This window comes from Sander vitreus, chromosome 8, assembly GCF_031162955.1.
Source record: "Sander vitreus isolate 19-12246 chromosome 8, sanVit1, whole genome shotgun sequence".
Taxonomy (NCBI): Eukaryota; Metazoa; Chordata; class Actinopteri; order Perciformes; family Percidae; genus Sander; species Sander vitreus.
This window is the reverse complement of record NC_135862.1, coordinates 8139138-8157433: the sequence shown is the minus strand read 5'-3', so window position 1 is coordinate 8157433 and position 18296 is coordinate 8139138. Positions and strand designations below refer to the sequence as shown.

Genomic DNA, 18296 nt, shown 5'->3' with positions numbered 1-18296 from the left:
TCTGTCTCTAATATTTGGCTGGGTTGTCAAAGGCACCGCTGAATCTGAATCACACAAAAAAAACAGCGTTAAAGTGATCCAGATCCAGCGGTGGAAAGTAACTAAATACATTTACTGAAGAATGCTACTATTAATGAGTTTTGAGTTACTCATACTTTACTTCTGCCATTATGTGCTACTTCATACTTGTCCACTACATTACAGTAGGAAATATTCTTCACTCCACTAATTTGTCAACTATTAGGTTTCTTTGCAGATTAAGATTTTCCATTCAACACATGATCATTAATGATATAGATATGTTTTACAGTATATACACATAACAGTAGCCAACTACTTAAAATTAGCTTCACCTTGATGAGCAACAATGTGTTTTATTGCAACAGTACAAATAATCCAATAGCATAACAAATACAGTATTGACATAACATTGAGAGATTATTCTGCATAGGCCTACTTTGATAATTATAGGCTGTATTATGTTGATAAATATATACTTATTTTAGCAATTTAAGGTTTAAAAAAAATCTGGATTTTTTTTAACCAGACACAGTATATTTACACTATTGAGTACTTCTTCCGGCACTGTAAATATCTCATTGGGTTTATTGTGCTACTGAGCCAATATTATATCCCAAAAGCTGTCATTTTAGTCAGCCATTAGAGAAAAAAAAAAAAAAAAAAAAAAACACACAACTACAACACTTTTCTTTACGCCATAACTTTTATTAAACAGTAGAAAACATGAGATGCCAGCTATATAAACGATAACGGTGCATTTTACATGTAGAAATTCTATTTTCCAAGCATATTAAACAACTGGTTACAAAAGCATTCACAAGATAGTTAAGGCACAGGTCAGACCAAGTCATATGGGGTATTCAATTGTGCGCCAACAGTGTAAAGAGGAGCAGTTCTGTTTCTGAAGCAAACAGTAGTATGTGAAACAATCTGTAGGCAATGATACAAAACCTTCACATTTTTGTTTTAACTTCAACTGGAGGGATAATTGCTCCACAATGAATCGAGAATATTCTCAATTCCTGTGAATTCCTTTCAAAACACACTGGAGGAACCGCTGTAAATATGCAGCGGTTAAGAGGTTTTCCATTGTCTGTTAAGATTTACATCTTGAATAAAAAAAGGCACAAAATAAGAGCAACTGTATAGTTCACATGGACATCGCACCAGCTGAATTACATCCTTTCATAATACATTTTAACCAGTGAACACCCGATCATTGAATCTGACCATTTTCAACGTTAATGTCAGTAGAAAGGGATTGTGATGAATGCAACAGTTAACCATGTGAAAAACTTTGGTTTATAACGAGTGCAGCAACAACCTACCACAAAGGATCATTTTTAAATCTACTGCAAATATGCAATACTGTAGAAAAAAGGTAAGAAAGAGCAAATGCATGATAATAGTAGTTCAGTAATGCAATGTAAAAAAGCAGAAATTGCCAACTTTAAATGGCTCAATGATTTGTAAACCGGACTAGGTTGAAAGGTCCGAGTTTGTCTCGTGTGCTCACAAATATAAAATAAATATTTATACATAAAAGATGCCCACCACCATTAGCCACTGCTTACAACAGCAGGGCTAACAAAGCACTCTTATTTAATTTTTTTTTGGTTGTATTATTCCACTATCAGTTACAAGATGTATTATGTCCTTTGCCAAGAGCAGCTTTTTATTATCACTTCAGCTCCTGCATTCTTTGTCCATTTCTTTCCAAACAAATCACATCAGAGTTTGTTTTAAACACAAAGTTATACACATGCTTTTATGTGCACATTTATTGAAGGTGCAAATGTGAAATATCAGGCAAACCTTGATGATAAATCAGAGATACAAAAAGAGAATCTTTCCTTTGACGTTGCACCGGGTCAGGAGTCTCCTATTCACTCTTCAGACGTTGTCCGTTCCTCTGCTCCCGCAGCTTCCTTCTCTGCAGGTATCCGGTACGCTGCTGACGGTTCATTTGGGCTCCAAAGAAGATGACAAGGTTGATTGGCACAAGCTTTGTGGTCAGCCAACCCTGCAAGGAAAGAAAACGACACAAAAGAGGTGCGTGGGTTTACAATCAACTGATTAAGACAAGCAGCCTGGATGTTTTTGTTGAAACTGGATATTTATTTCATTAAAAGTCTTCAAGGGGGATGAAAATCATCTCCTGAACCAGAAAGTTCAGTTTTAAGTCTGACATTCCATAACCAAGTTAAAAACTTAACCCTAATGTATTCCTGGATAGGTTCAGTATTTTGAGGTTTGCAGTTCTTACCATGACAGCATGGGGGAAATAGCCATTGGTCTGGCCCTGCAGACCCACAGTGGCGAGCTCAGCTGCAACGTAGCGATCTGGGGTAGGCTTGTCCAGGGTGGGCTTCCTGATACGAGTCATTTTAGTGGCCACAAAGAAGGGCAGCACGCTCTGCAGGAAGACAAGGGAAAATATGAGATGAGCTCAAAAAACAAATCAAGCCCTTAAATAAAAATAAAAACTTCCTGGCCCAACCACAAATTAAAAATAAGAAATTCCTTGGCCTTCCTTAGGTTAGCATTGTTTAACTCCCACAGTTGAACTCCAGATTTGCAGCAAACAAAAGACGTATCATGTGTCCTACCCATGGCACTGCAAGATGCACTCAATACATAAAATCATTGCCGTAAACTGGCCCGATGACTGGGGTTATCAGGTGAAAACACACTCAGGGTTTGCTGAGGTGAAACTGCTGTACACACTTCAACCACCAGGTGGCACACGAGTGAATGCTACAGAGGTTGCTAAAAACAGAACAAATAAGTCTCATGTGGAACAACATATTTTCAAAAATGCCCCCGCTGTAAAAATGCACCATTCATTCATTGCCCTTTAGGCAGAATTGGCTGAGAGCAACAAGATGGATTCTTTAACTTCTTTGAGTAATCTATAGCAAAGGTTTCTATAAAACAGTAGTATGGTTTGTGCTACCGTCTGTCAAAGTTAGGGGAAACCGTGTTGTTGAACAGTTCCCACTTCCTAGAATCTGTCTTGCTCAAAAAAAGCTTAATCTTAGGTGTCCCAACAGTTGAGCGAACATCCTTGGGCAAAAAAAACAAATATGCTGGGTGGGGGAAGAGGAGCAGACAAGCCCCAAACTCACCTGAATGATGATGCCATGACGCCTGTATTCCTCCTGAAGGCCACGAGAGAAGAAATCCACAAAGGCCTGCACAAAGAAGGATGAAAGATGGTACATTTTAATAAATAGGTGAGCAAAATGTTGGGCTGTTATCAGAACCTCCAAATATAAGGAAGGATTGGCTTGATGAAACAAGCAAGATACGGACCAATATGACACATTTCAGTTTCCAAAGAGAACTTATGTTTGTTTATTAGGTAGAGATGTCACACACACCTTTGAGGCAGAATAGACTGTAAGCAGAGGGAGGGGGTACATGCCACTGGCAGAAGAGATGTTCAGGATAACACCTTTGGACCTGAGAAAAACACAACAAGGTGATTTAGGACAAGAACTTTGCTTTGTTGTGATGGCAAGAGTTAGTCACAGAGTTTTGGATGACTGAATAAAATTCCAGGACTCAAAACTTATGTTTTGATGATGTGGCATTGGTCAAAATTACACATCAGAGGCTTCATTGTTCACTTGGAATTTTGTTAAATCAAGAAAGCCTGCTGAAAATCCTCTATTGAAATGCTGCTGCGATAACAATCTACATAACAGGGCTTTCCTCAAGATGTGAAGCACTGATCCCAGATCAGTGCAATACATTTTCAAAAGTCACACTTACAAATACACACAAAGTGATGCTCAACACACACACACTAACAGTGTGGTAGGGGCTGTGTGTGTTGCCATGGCAGCCTGTTGCTGCAGTGATGTAGTGGAGCTACGCTCTAGCCTCACACGGCACCAAATGTGCCTGCGCTGCTATTGGCCAGCACAAGTCACATGGGAACAGAGCAGCCAATCGGGTGGGAAGAGCACTTTGTGTGAATTGAAAGCTTGTCAGCATTGTGAACAAAGGAGGAGAGAAAAAGAAATGCAGTGATGGAAGTGCTTGGTGAAGATTTCTTAGCCCCCTTCTTAATAAAAGAGTCACCTTTATGAAGTGTAATCTACCAAATACTGTTCTTAGACAACAAGGTTTTGTTTAATTTTGAGATTCCTTGTGCAGCTCTGTGCCACAATCCCTCATTTACGACACTGATATTTGACTGCAGTCATGTCGCAAAACATGGAAGCCTATCATTTAACTCACCTCTCAGCCATTCTAGGCAGCACCAGACGGGTCATCTAAAGAAACAACACCACAAGCTCAGTTATCAGCGGTCAACACAAAAAACAATGATAAAACTCATGAAGGAGAACAAGGGGACTGGGAAAGAGTTTTATTTAATAAAAATATATAAGAGCGAGAGAGAGAGAGCGAGAGAGAGAGCGAGAGAGAGAGAGAGAGATGCGTGGGTGGCAAGTACAGACAGCGTTGGTGTAGTCCACCGTTGCTTTGGGAACAACAGACACTGCAGGTACCATGGCAGAAAAGGAGGAAAAGAACAAAAGGGGGAAAGTGATACCCATGAATAGGTTTCAAACTTTAAACAAACACCTGGGCCGTGATATAAAAAGATGTAGCTTGCAATCACTGGGCTGAAGGTATTTGGAATATTTCATCCCTGAAGAGCAAAAAAGTGTGAAGACGTTCAAGAGAAACTTACCTGGCACACTGAGGTCATGTTGACGTTGATCATGTTTGTGATGAACTGAAACACAGAAAACACAGGTCAGCTACACACTCACATATAAGTTAATGTATTTATCACAACATATATAAAAAGAGATAAAACTATGGGGCATGGGAATTAATTTCTCAGTTATTTTGAGACTGTACACTATCAGAGAATTTCCATTTGCAAAACAATAAATAACAAAACTCACGTTGTCCAGATCAGGAATATGGAGGTAGTACTCAGGGTAGGCGTAGGACACACCAACATTGTTGACTGTTGAAAACAAGGAAGAAAAAAACAATTCTCCTGTTTTCACAAAATAAGCTGGTGCTGGAGAAATCAAACGAGCTAAAATTTCTACCATAAGGTGGCAGCAAAAGCAAACAAGATAGAAACAGGCATTTACACCACACCTTACCAGAACAATTGGCATAGTAAGGACAAATAGTTCCTTAAATGGTCCAACCAAAATGTACAATGTGATCATGAGTCTAAACGTCTAAAAATTACACAAACTTGTAGTGCAACTTTAAACATATACCATGAGTCCTGATATCCATGTCAAAATAATTTCCCTGAAAAAGTCTTGAAAGCTCGAACTGTAGACACTTTTAAAAAGAATGCATCAAAAAAAGAATTCTTCATGCACAAGAGTATTCATCCTTTGTGTCTCCTTCGGTATAATCTCAGTGTGCACATCTCACTTTTTCGGTCAGGCAAAGTTGACAAAGAAGTCAAGTATCTAAATTAAGGGAGTTTAAAATCAATCAAATTACTCCATTGTTCAGAGTCAGGGAACCACACCACCTTATATATTTCCACAATAAGTGTTGAATGATTTGACCGATGCATGTAGTGAAATCCAGAAGGGAGGTTTGCCAAAAGTGAAATAAAGGCCAAACTGTCTTTGTACATGACAACACCCTTCAACCCCATGAATTATGTCCAATCTTTAATAGTATCGACTCTATAAGCGTCTCACCTCCTGCTGCAAACATATGCATCTCATTCTGCTTGAATACACATAAGTGTAGTCCAAGTGGTTAAGTGATTTATAGTTTGCCTTGTACCGTTTGGCTTTCTTATGTCTGCAATACAACAGGTTCTTACAGTACGTTAACTGCACCGAAGACAAAACCAAAATCTTTTTCAAATATGCATGTTGACATGCAACTGGTGCCTGCAAGTCATCACTGTAAAGAGAAGGATGAATGAACACACTGTCCTGAAAACAAAATCAGTTCTTACCAAGAACACCTATCTCAAGACCAGCCAGCCCCGCCTCAATCTTTTGGTAGATGTCCATCTTGCCAAAGTCAACTGCAATGGTCCTGGTCTCCACTTTAAACTGGTCCTCTGTGAAGGGAGAAACAAGTGTCCTTTAACTTTAAAGTTACAATGATATCTATGCATGGCAATGGACAAAAAGTGTTTATAGGAATGAGACAAGACCAACGTTTAGAAGGATACCAGTTTAAGGTAATGAATTTGCATTCACACCAAACTCACATCACGCATAAGCAAGCATTACATGGCACAACAACAGAGCAATCCCCCCGTTTCCTGAAAACAGTCACTGTCAGACTTGAACTGAAGAGGGCACTGCATACCAACAAACCAGCCAGGTGATCTTCTCTCTCTCTCTCTCTCTCTCTCCCCCCCCACCCTCCCTTCACTCCCTCGTCATGTTTGACGCGCCTGCTGAAATTAGAATTTATTGTCTTTGGACAAGCTGATAGGTGGCGGAGGGAGATGTAAACGCAAAATTCCTGGGATGTGCCTCAGCAAAGACCAGTAGTGTGTCAGGGTATATTCAGCATTAAGACAAGATAAAGAGGGGGAACCTAAAAGGGATGCAAGTAACAAACAAAAAGGGGTGCTAGGGGTTGGGAGCCTCCATGAAATCTATATCCAGATTATTTTTAGTCATCACAATCACTTTGTGTCCATGTCAAAGAAAATGATATAAGCTGCATTGAACATGGTGGCAAAGCAGAAATATAAAGGCTGAGTAATGGAGGAGTAATTTGGGGTTGCCAGGTAGGTGCGATCAAAAGTCAAGAGCCGTTTGCATAAGAGAGAGGAGAAACATTAATGACAGTAAAATTATAGGTGGGACAGGGTGGGTTGCCCGGTTACATGCCAAGGAGGTGTTTTGTCAGACTATTCGTGAGGGAGGAGTGCCAGAGTTTGGCACGCCGCATCCCGCTCGTGACTACCCATCAGCCCCCTCTGTGGACTTGAAGCACGACAGGGGAAATTGCGCTGTGGGAGACGTCAGAGATAGATGGAAAGAGAGCACTATTTGAACAGGGGAGGCCACTCACCATTCAGTCTCTGTTAAAATCTGGAGATGGGCCAGAAAGGAGGAGGGGAGAAGTTTTTCCTTTGAAATGGAAGCTCATTTTCCATTTGTGTAGACTTAAATGAGGAACGCCTGGTTGGTTTCTAACAAATCTCTCAGATGAACATGTTACTCAATACATTTCTTCAAATCAAGCCAGATATTTCATCTGCTTTTCTTCATATCGACAGTGAGGAAGTAAAACACAGCCTGCTAGGTTGGCTGCATGTTTCCAAATAAATCTGAAAAGTGAAACTGCTCACAAAATGAAATTCTGTAAAACAAACATTCCATTTATGAAAAAAGAACTTGCAACACTTTGAAGAGAGATCATCCAAAATAAACTTATGCCAACTTGTTTTTTGTCCTCAAAACAGATGCAGTGATTATTTTCTCTCCGTTTTTGAGGCTATTCTAAATCCTTATGGTCGAGGGTATGCCCTCTGATTTGGCACTGGCAGGTCTGGATGTCACCGTCTGCCTATACACACACACCCCCCCTCATCAGCCCACTCACTGCTTTCAACCCCGAACAGATTTCCATGATGTCGTGCAGCCACAAACACACCTTTACACACTTACCAAGTGACTTGGCCACGTCATCCAGCTTGTCCTGGGAGCGACTGATCAACATCATGGCAAATCCTCGACGTGCCAGCTGGAAAGGAAATACCAATTTGTAATAATTTGAATATATTGACGTTAAAATACAGTGCTGGCAACTACAGATGGAAGCAAGAGGAGACAGACACGTTTTAACTTTAGAAACTGCCCAGAAATCAGAGAAATTGTTCCGTCTCATCATTTTCATACAATATCCTAACTCTGTAAAGTGTTGGAATTAAGTTTGTATTTCTCAACTTTCGATGAGTATGCTTCAACTCTGGATCAGACGATGGGAGAGCAATGCTAACAGATAATCCAAATGTATGCAGTGGCCATCGATTGATCATTTATCTCTGGCTGCATGTGTAAACTTAATTGTTGTGCTCACTTTGTTGGAAGCATGCTTGTTGGATGCACTTTAGGACACAGGTGAATTTATCAGGTTCCATGTGACAGCAGAATTCAAGACGTGCATTTCTGCATAGACACTAACATGACAAAAGAACCCTGCAGCATAAATGGACTACTGTTGCGTGATAAGCGACTAGCCTCACTGCAGCACCAATAGCATGTAATAGCAATAGTATGAGTCAAAGGCCCTACATGACATCATACAGTTAGCACACCCACACTATTATGGGCAAAATACGTGGCAGGGTAGCCCCTATTCAATGTGTGCTTGTTACCTCTGTATGAGCTCTTGTTGACTGAGCCTGTATTGAAGTGTGTGTGCATATGTGTGTGAGGACCTTCTTCCACGTTAATAGGCCTGTAAGAGCTCTCCCTTACCGTGGCCTATGAGTGAACACTGTGTGTGTGTGCGCGCGCACGCATGAGTCACAGCTTTGCCATGAATGAAATAAATATGGGCAGAGGAACCTTACCTCCTCCGCATAGGATTTCCCGATTCCATCCGTGGCTCCCGTCACAACTGGAGAGAGACAGAAAAGACAAAGAAGTTAGCATTAGTTCTCTTTACAACACTCACTGTAGCAGGGCAGTGGCCTGTTCAACTAATGTTCTTAAAAGTCCAATCACAGTTATCTTTGCATTTTGTGACAGCCACACAACACTAATAGGATCCTCTTTGTTCACAGGCTTACGACACACCTTCACATCAGGTTTGACCACTTCCAGTTGTCACCATAATGGCTGCTCAGTGACCCAACATGGAGATAAGCCCGGGGCTCTTTATGGGTGACAGACGGGACAGTCATATGAAAGCTTTAACATGGAGTAAATCCACTGGGGGCCACACCCCACAATACTATTCACCTTCTATTTAGAAAAGCCTCTCTGTAAGCTCTACAATGAAAGCCTTTTCATCAGTCAAGTTCTGTTTTGAATGAGATGCTTACATGGCATCCATTCTCAAAGTACACACAAAAGGTAGTGTGCAGTTCAATATTGGCCCCGATATTGAAACAATGCAAACAACGCAAGATAATATAGATATATGAGTCAAATAAAGATTAAGCTACAAAGACAGAGGGGAAGGAGATTGTATAGAGGCGGAGATAAGATGGTATAGATTAAAGCAGAACAAAGTTGGTAGACAGGAAAGGACTCACAAAGCCCTACCTCACTGGGAGCAGCTCCTGCTATGCAAAATAGGATTTTTAAGATCATGTTTATCTGACTGGCAAGGGTAAATAAAGTGTCCTGCACTTTAGACAAAGAGGAAGGAGAATGGTGAAAAACCAGACAGGATCAGAACGGTTTGGCAAAATCAGAGGAAAGCTTTCATAGAAGAACAAAAGATGGTAAAGAAGCCGAATCGTGGGGAGACTAAGACCGAGAGAGGGAGCTGGTGATCTTGTGTTTAGAGTTCTCTTCACCTTGTCAAGCAAGCAGGGCTATTTTTAAACATTCACTGCCTATCAACCCCAGCTTCTTCATGACTGACAAAGGGGGGGAGAAGATGCAAGACCAAAAAAACAAAAAAACAAAATGGGTGGTGGTACTTAAATACACAGTTGTGCATTATGAATATATTATAAGCAACGCTTGATAAAAGATTAGAGGTAAAGGAAATTCTCTGGCAAGGAGCTGGAGAGCAGGAAAAAGACAAGATGAGAGAGGGGATGCAGAGGAGGAGGGAGTGATGACGAACATGGAAAAGGAGAAAGGAGGGTGAAGTGGGGTAGGAGGGGGAGTGCAGAGGGATCCTAGGAGTGGCTAAAAATAGAACTGGAAGCAAGAGAACGAATGTGTGAAGGAGAAAAAGAAACAATAGAGATGGCGGTGGAGGAGAGAAGAACAAGTGAGTGAATATGAGTGAGAGTGAGTGAGAGACAAAGTCAGAAGAGAGCAGAATCCCTGGCTATTTTTAAAACTCCCCATGTTAAGAATGAAACGCTCTGTGGTAGAAAAGCCTCAATGGGCGCGGGCTGTACCAAATCAGGCTCTCGTTGCAGATGCAGGTGGGGGCAAACAGAGGGAGGGAGAGGCTATACTCGCTGCAAAGTAAAATGGCTGAGGGGGTGGGGGGAGACAACCACCGCGACATAAAAATCAGCCTTTTCCAATATAATCTAGTGATGTGAATTAGACTTGTTTTATGAGCAACAGGGTTCATACTCTTACACAAATCTATAAAACGCATGCCAAAATAACAGGAAATTACTTATGCAATTTTTTCTGATGAGTTGGAGTAAAACGAACAATAAAAAAGGAGAATGAAACTGTTTAGAACATAAAACCAACATGACAGTTACAAGGTTGCTCGATGGTGACTGCAAGACAGCCTTTGAGACATATTGAACAGTGCACCGACCACATTCCTGTCACACAACTAATAAACCCCACAGAAGGCAGCTGGGATGTTGTTCGCTTGCATGACTGAGTTTCAGGTGCAGAGAATTGCACCTGCATGCGAGAATGTCAAAGTACACGCATCTCACCGACATTTGAACTTTAACCGAGAAGAGAGCGTGCAAGAATGTGTTAAATGTGCCAAAACACACGTAGTATGAACGTTTGTAAAGAACATATGGTACTTAGCTGTGTTTTATGTGTCAGTTGTGTTTTATGTGTCAGGCTGTACTTATGTTCAGGCTATGCATGCCATGCATTTAAAAAAAAAGTAGTCTGTATTATCTCCACTCTTCAGGCTCATTTCCTTCCCAAAAAAGCAGATGAATGCTACCTAAAAAGTGACTACCCCTTGATTGTTTCATCACTAAACGGGTAAAATCCTTCCCATTAGCCAAGTCTGCTGCATTTCAAGTGGAAAGGCTCCAATGACAAATCTCCACTACAAAAAACTAAAAATAAGAAAAATTGAATCACTGATTCAACTCTTACTGTTGAACAAACATAACGTCCAAAAATACATTTTCAGTTCAGTCACAAACACATATTACCCCAGTGCTCCCAGCAGAACTTAATTTCCCCTCACATGAGCAACGCATTACATCTGATACACACAGACGTAATGTAACAAAAAGGGTATACGCAAGCAAGCACCTGACTGACGCTGACAACGAAAGGGTAAAAGTGTGTTGATGGGGCAACTACGTACGAGAGTGATGTGTACAATGAACAATAAATGGAGATTTGTGAGAGGCCAGGGAAGAGGTGTCCATGAAATCCATGAAAGTATTAATGTGGCAGAGAGGATGAGTGCACTGCTGCCTCTTATTCATTCCCAGCAATGGCGGTCTGAACTCAGTTTCCTCCATTCCAACGCCTCCGAGAGAACTGGTCCACCATGTTGGCTCTGAAGTGCCCTGACGGTGGCGCAAATGCGCCGCAACTCTGCTTAGTGCTGCACATCACGTCCAGTGGTATTGACATCCCCCAGCCTTTTCTGTCTCCCTCCCTCCCTAGCAGTGGAGCAGCCCCTGCCTGCTCACTATTCCGAGGGTCTAAAAAAAGCAGCAGGAGGAGTAAAAATAGCAGCGCGCCTGCACTGCCTCGTCTGGGAGCTGCCTGCCTGCCGCAGCACCTGAATACCAACAAGATCCCCCCCCCCACCACCATTACCACGACGACCAGGCCGCTGCTACATCCTCAGCCCTCCACCTATTGCCCAGATGCCAGCATGAGCACTGCAGGCTGGGAAAAAAACAAAAACGCATAAGATCTGATCGGATGAGCAGTGGAAAAAGAGAAAAGGGCGATCACAAATGCCACCGATAGATGTGATGTTTTTATTTAGATTAACGAGGACTGCATGAGAAGGGCATGTGTGTGAGGATGAGCAGTTCATATTAAAAATACAATAGAAAACCTCACGTCTTTATGAATATGGAGATTCAGATTTCCATTAATTCACTTATTATTCCCTCTCAAGATGAAGGTGTGCCGATTACTAAAATAAGATAAGTGTTTGGTCGTAGAGAAAGCTGGCATGGTCTCGACTATCAGTTACCCACAGGAGTTCTTTTTGGAAGATTCAACTTCCAATTCAAAAAGTGAGACTGAGCTAAAATGAGCACAAATCCAAATCCCCAATTAAGATTCTCAGTGAGGAGAGACTGCGGTCCTTGTATGCCCTGCTCTCGTTACGTACCGTTATGCAATCTGTCGCACCCCAAACTATCAACGAACGAACACACACACACACCTTTAAATAGCAGGGGAGAAAAGTCACATGGGTGATACAAAATAATAGACGACAGAAATAAAGCTTGATCGGGCCAGGGGGAGAGAGAAATAAGGAGAGGGAGGGTGAGAGGCAGAAAAATAGGAACATGTACTTTAGAGCTTCCCAAGATAGAAGCGGAATCTATATTTGGGTACAGAGCAAAAAAGTAGTCTCCAGTCAAGTTTTTGTTTAAAAAATCAATAGTTTCCTTCACTATTACTACTTTTGAGACTAGGAGATTTTTGAGCAGGAAAAAAAAAAAAAACTTTGCCGTTTGAATGTGTGCCATTAAAAGACAGACTGTACTATGTGGAGGTGTTGAGTTCAAACAGAGCCTACAGCAGGTGATTTCACTTCCTGACTGAAGGAGTGAAAATCAGTGAAATCACCTGCTGGAATCTTTAATGGAAAGTATGAAAACCTGCACACTCAGCCTTCAAATGGTACAGGACTGAAAAGGCCTGTTGTATCATTTACATTCCTGCATTTGAGACATTAGTGAATACAATTGATGTAGAGTTCCATTACAAATGTAATGGTTCTTAAAAAGTAACTTGTATTTTAAAAGACTTGAGTTTCAGGTGGATGATGCTGTGAAATGTCTTAGCAACAAATATACATCATGATTGTTATGCTGCTGATTACTAATCTAACAGATGCCATTTCAAAAGGTTTGCCAATTAGTTTACAACCAAAGGACATCGAAAACTATAACCAGACAGAGTCTGACCAAACCTCACATTTAAAAAAAACAAAAAAACTTATTTTTACTCCTAAAACTACTTCAATCCCTTGCACACTGTGTGTGACCCTTCTCTCTCTCGTGATTATGTGATCCAAAGCTAGGTAATGACTTAGATCAGAACATTACTTCATACATTCTTCTCAGCTTTGTCCCACTAAAGACTGACGGCGACACCTCCCAAGTACATTCAACAGATACTCATAACTGAACAAACTTGCCTTTCTGGCATGTTAGACTGCAACCAATATGAGATGTCACTTTACAGAAGCCAATAAATCACTAATTCCAAGTATGCTGGTGGTCCAGTATTTTGCGTTTAGAAAAACAAGACTGAGCATCTTCATTATTGAACTTAATGCCCTCATTAAACATGGTTGGGTATGTGTAAAATGTGGCTAAGTCATTAAACTCAGATTTATTTTGTTGTAAAGTACATGGCTTAAAAAGACCAAAAGTGTAAATAAAGTATTTTGTGAGCTGCTGGTGCTTCAACTAGAAATATGCTGAAAAGGGGCCTTTTCTAGGTTGATCATTTAAGGAACTCAAGCCAATACCAGTTCACTTCACTCAATAGCTGAAAAAAATGTCAATTAGTTGATCGACAGAAAGATTATCTACAATTATTTCAAGCAAAAATACCAAACATTTTCCTTCTTTCTAGCCTCTCAAATTGTGAGTATTTGCTGCTTTTCTTCGTCTTATACGAAAGTTAACCTGATTTATCTTCAGGTTTTAGACTGTTGGATGGACACAAGCAATTTGAAGATGCCACTTTAGACTACAGGAAACTGTACAGGCTTTGACTATTTTCTACATGACATTTGATAGCTCCAATTATTGGCAGATTAATCAATGAAAATAACTTAGTTGCAGCTCTATACCATTTAACTGATCATTTGTTTAAAGAAAGTTACAAGTTACTAGCTTCATGTAGTCATAACAGTGGTCAGAAAACCGACCAACTTGACATGGTGAAGAAACGGGTAGTGTTTGTGAAGCTACAGTATTACCATTTAACGTTTAGTTGTTTTGACACAAACTGGAGAAGAGAACGACATGCTCAGAGGAAGATGGTACTGGTAGCCTCAAAGAGTGCAAGATATTATAGAGAAACTGATGTGCACACACACACTCACTGGATGGAGAGATGAGTGAGTGAGGGAGGAGGGAGGGATTGAGGGGAGCTTGAAATGAGGGAGATACTGAGGATTTTTTTCTCCCTTTTTTTTACCCAGCATCCCTGGTTCTGGCACGTGTCACAGAGCGTGTTTATCACATGAACCACTGTTCTCTCTCTGCCCACACACTCTCTCTGATACAAAGCACTAGGGGAAGCACATTCACAAGCATGAAGAAGTGGAGACCCTGCCTCAGTTGAAACAGATAAATGTCATTCACACGTGCATTTTTCTTACCATGAATGAAACCTAATGGCTATTCATAAAATAAACACTGAAATGTATTCTCCCATAATAATTAAAAACGCCACCCTGTGACTCTTGATTCACTGCAGTTTGTGTTGATAAACTTGCACGCCCAATTGTTTCTTACTGGAGTCAAATCAAACTCAAATTATTGCGCAAGTGCTGACCCAAGTCTTCCAAAATGATGGTGCCGTTCTTATGAGTGGCTGCATTCTTCTTATATAATAAGACCATTCAATAAACTATAACGTCAAAGGGAGGAGGTAGCACTTCTAAGGCGTATGTCACATCACTACCCACCCTCGCAAAAAGCTCCCTTTGGTCTAATTTACTTCCCTGTAATGGAGTTTCTCACACACTCAACAGAACAGACACTGGCTCTTATATAATATGAGATGCTGGAGGCTAAGAGTGTGGAAAACTGGGCACCACTACGCGTAAGAGTGAAAAGCTGCTCCACTGGAGAGAGAAAAAAAAAAAGAAAGAAAAAAAGCATAGATAAAGATAATCTGCTAAAATACCATGAAATACGAGAGAGTCTTTAAAAATGTAAACTCAAAGACTAAACCTTTAAAATTGCAGGAATCTACCCTTCTGATGCACCCATTGGTCGTCCTCCAAATCTGCTAAGAAACTAAACAGATACAAATGTGCCTGTTCTTGAGAACGCCAAGCTTTCGCTCAAGGTTTAGAAAAAAAAAAAAACTAATAACTGAGCTGCAGACAGTGATTGGGCTGGCAGGAGGGTAAGTATGTGTGTGCGGATGCACAGTGTAGTAGAGAGGCTGGGGAAGCTGCTTTCACCCATTCTGCAGTGCTGCCGTTCTGCCGCTAGGAGTCTCCTCCACTAAGGGGAAGACCAACAGAGGAACTCCAGAGAAATCCATGCTCTCCTCTGCATGTGGAGCTGCAGAGCTTCAGCACACAAAGATGTGCAGTGATAACATGGGAAAAAAAAATGTTGATCCAATTTTAGTGTTACCAGGCTTTACCTCACCTGCACACACTCAAACGTGTCTGACAAGAAAATACCAGTTGTCTTCTGTGTTGTAATAACAGCCATGTGGATTAGCAAATGTGGCACATTTTAAACATGTCAGTCTAAGAACCCTTTCTACAGGTGAATTAAATGTGATTTCTTGAAATAATTGTTCAATGGTTGCTTGACAAGCCAATATCCTCCCCTTACTTTATCACAAAGTCAAAAAACAAACCCACAGGCTTATTATTTAGTCCAAATAACACTTATTAAAATTAAGCATTTGAAATTACAGTATGTTGATGTTAAGGTCTATCTTCAGCCCACAATTCAGATATAGCATAAAGAAGCTTCAAATGTTTTCCTACACAATGACTTTTTATGACTGAATATGTACTGCCAAGGTTAGTTATAAAAGGTTTGGTAGGTATTATGTGACGGAAAGAAAGAAAGAAAGATTCAGGGGAGATTTGAAAGAAAATAGGTAAATGTTTGAAAATCCTACAAACAGCAGTTTCTGTGGAGCAGCTTCAACACAGCATAATATTTTCACCGAGCCTATTCAATTAATAGTTTAACTTGTTGCAACAGGTGCCTCAGTTTCAGTGAAAAAGGTGGAGACACAAGTCGCACCACTTAACGCAAGAGTACGAAATAAAATCACAGCACTGCCTGAGCTGGTCAGACCTGCACATCTGGTACAACCAGCTGAGGAGGACACCTCATCACTAGCAAACATCTACCCTCCTCCACCTGTTCACTTTCTGCCATGGGTTCAACCGTTGGCTTGTCAGACTGTTGCCAGGAACTGGTTTCAGGGAGTGGCATGAAAGTTCAAATGTTAAGAAAAAGGTATACAAGAATAAATGTGGCTGGTGTGAAATAGTTTGTTTCAATTAACCCATAGATTTGTAAAATAAGATTATTTTCTAAAACAAAAAACCTGATGGCTTAGAACATCTCCTGCACTCTTAAAACTGAGTTCAACAGAATCACAGGGATTTCATTTGACCCATAATACTTGATGCAATTAAAGCCTTGAGAAAAAGGTTCTATACTGCACCAAAAACGGGCTCTGCTAGAGCACAAGCCTGAGGAATCATTTCTTAAGAGTGCAGGAAGGAAACATCTACTGCGAAGTTACAGCTATGTCTGACAAGATACTAGGGGTGCTGGAGGTGGAGTGAAGAGTGTGTGTGTGGGGGGGAGGGGGGGGAATCATTTTCTATACAGTATGACCAATGGATGACGAAGCGATGAACAAGCGCATGACTCATCGATGTGCACCGGTATTCCTCCGCATATTCCAGCAGAACCACAAAAAAAAAAAGGTACAGTCATTCCTAAAGGCACCCTACCTTTGAGTCATGCGTTCATTCCCTCTTATGGCGCAAAGGGCATCAATTAAACACTTCATTCATTAAAAAAAAACGACGATTTAGGAGGCACATTGCAGATAACCATGGGTTATAACAAAAACAAAAAAAAGACACTAAGCATTCAAATCATCCGGGTCGTCTGGTTTAGGAGTGTTTGAGAGATATTATCAACCTATCCTGATGCAAAGGGAAGCGTTCGGCAAATTGCGCAGCAAGAGGCTCCAGACGCTGCGATCTTCTCCAAATAGGAGACTGGAGAAGTGGGTCAAGCCATGGCAGGGCGATTCCTATGAGACTAGTCTCTAACAAACCAAAATACTTAGATTTGACTGCCAACTCGCTCCTATTTGTCCAAGCACGTTGAAAAAGTACATTATAGTGTCAAATCCAATTAAAGACGTTTTAATCTTATCTAACAACGTGTAGGGCAAACAGAACGAGAAGTAATGTGGCAAGGAATGATAGCGAAAGAAACCGACGACACAAGCAAATGCATGACAACACACCGCCTGAATATATTCATATACAGAGTGAGGTAAAAGATTATTAGCAGTAGCGTCAAAATGTTGGACAAACTACCCCAATGTAAATATTTTGAGGAGTCAAAAGCTACGGAAATTATCTAGATGTAGGTCACGTTTTAATTGGGCATATAGGTTTGTCCTACATCATGCGGATGGGCTAATGTGGTTCAGTAGTGCGCTGGCTGAGAGCTCACCCACATAAAACAGATCTCTGAAAAGTGCGCATAGCCTGCGCAATTTGGCCACTGGCTCACCAATGTGGGGCACCCCCCTACTGCTCCAAATGTGGGAGAAAACGCTGACTGGAGACCGTAGCAGCAGACGGTGCTGAGTTTGACGCGAGAGAAAAAGCCAATTGAGCTAATAAGGACCCTTATCTCGCCAGTCAATCAGCTGCTTACCTGTGCTTGTTACGCAACACCAACCTCCCCTTGAATTAAGCCACAGAAACGCTCCAGAATGCGCTCTTTTTTTGCCAAAGTGAAGTTTGAGCTGAATAACCTATTGCTGGTGTTTGCACGTCGAGTTCACCTGCCTACTTTAGAGCTGCCCTCTTCGTGACCGTGATGTAGGTGGCGTGAAAATTGATGTGACCCAACTCACCTGCCCATTTGCCCAGCTTCGGAGAGAGCAGCTGCCCGTTTCCCAAGACCCAGATCCTAAAGCCGGAGAGCAGCCTGTAGAGCAGCCACAGAGCCAGAGAGGCCACAGTGAACGCGCCGACCCAGAAGAGAGGCGTCTCGGCCCTGCGGAGCGTCTCCTCAGCGTTCATCCAGTTCATAGCAGCGGCTCTCGGTGACTCGGCGTGTGTGAGAGTGTGGAGACCTCAATTTTAGGCAATGTGCTCTAATTTCCAAGCCACAACGTGAGAGAGAGTCCCTTTATAAGGAGGTTGTAGCATCACACACACTCCCCCAACACTTGTCTAGCCTGATTTAAAGTGCACCGCGAACCTCCTACTCTGCC

At 41.4% G+C, this 18296-nt stretch overlaps 1 protein-coding gene across 1 annotated transcript; it reads right to left on the bottom strand.

Annotated features, from left to right (window-relative positions):
• Positions 1–705: 705 nt before the first annotated feature.
• Positions 706–18295, bottom strand: hsd17b12a (hydroxysteroid (17-beta) dehydrogenase 12a). The gene is made up of 11 exons (XM_078256602.1): positions 17934–18295; positions 8573–8619; positions 7665–7740; positions 5987–6094; positions 4947–5011; positions 4727–4771; positions 4270–4304; positions 3405–3486; positions 3150–3215; positions 2288–2437; positions 706–2044 (listed from the first exon to the last, which is right to left on the bottom strand). Exons 1-11 carry the CDS (start codon positions 18109–18111, stop codon positions 1904–1906), a joined length of 993 nt encoding a protein of 330 aa, XP_078112728.1. The 5' UTR covers positions 18112–18295; the 3' UTR covers positions 706–1903.
• Position 18296: the final 1 nt, after the last annotated feature.

Coding starts and splice junctions, on each gene's coding strand:
- hsd17b12a (XM_078256602.1), bottom strand. CDS start 18,111: ATGAACTGGATGAACGCTGAGGAGACGCTCCGCAGGGCCGAGACGCCT. Junction 5,012..5,986: donor TCTTGAGATAGGTGTTCTTG/GTAAGAACTGAT, acceptor TGTTTTCAACAG/TCAACAATGTTGGTGTGTCC. Junction 4,305..4,726: donor ACATGACCTCAGTGTGCCAG/GTAAGTTTCTCT, acceptor TTGTTTCTTTAG/ATGACCCGTCTGGTGCTGCC.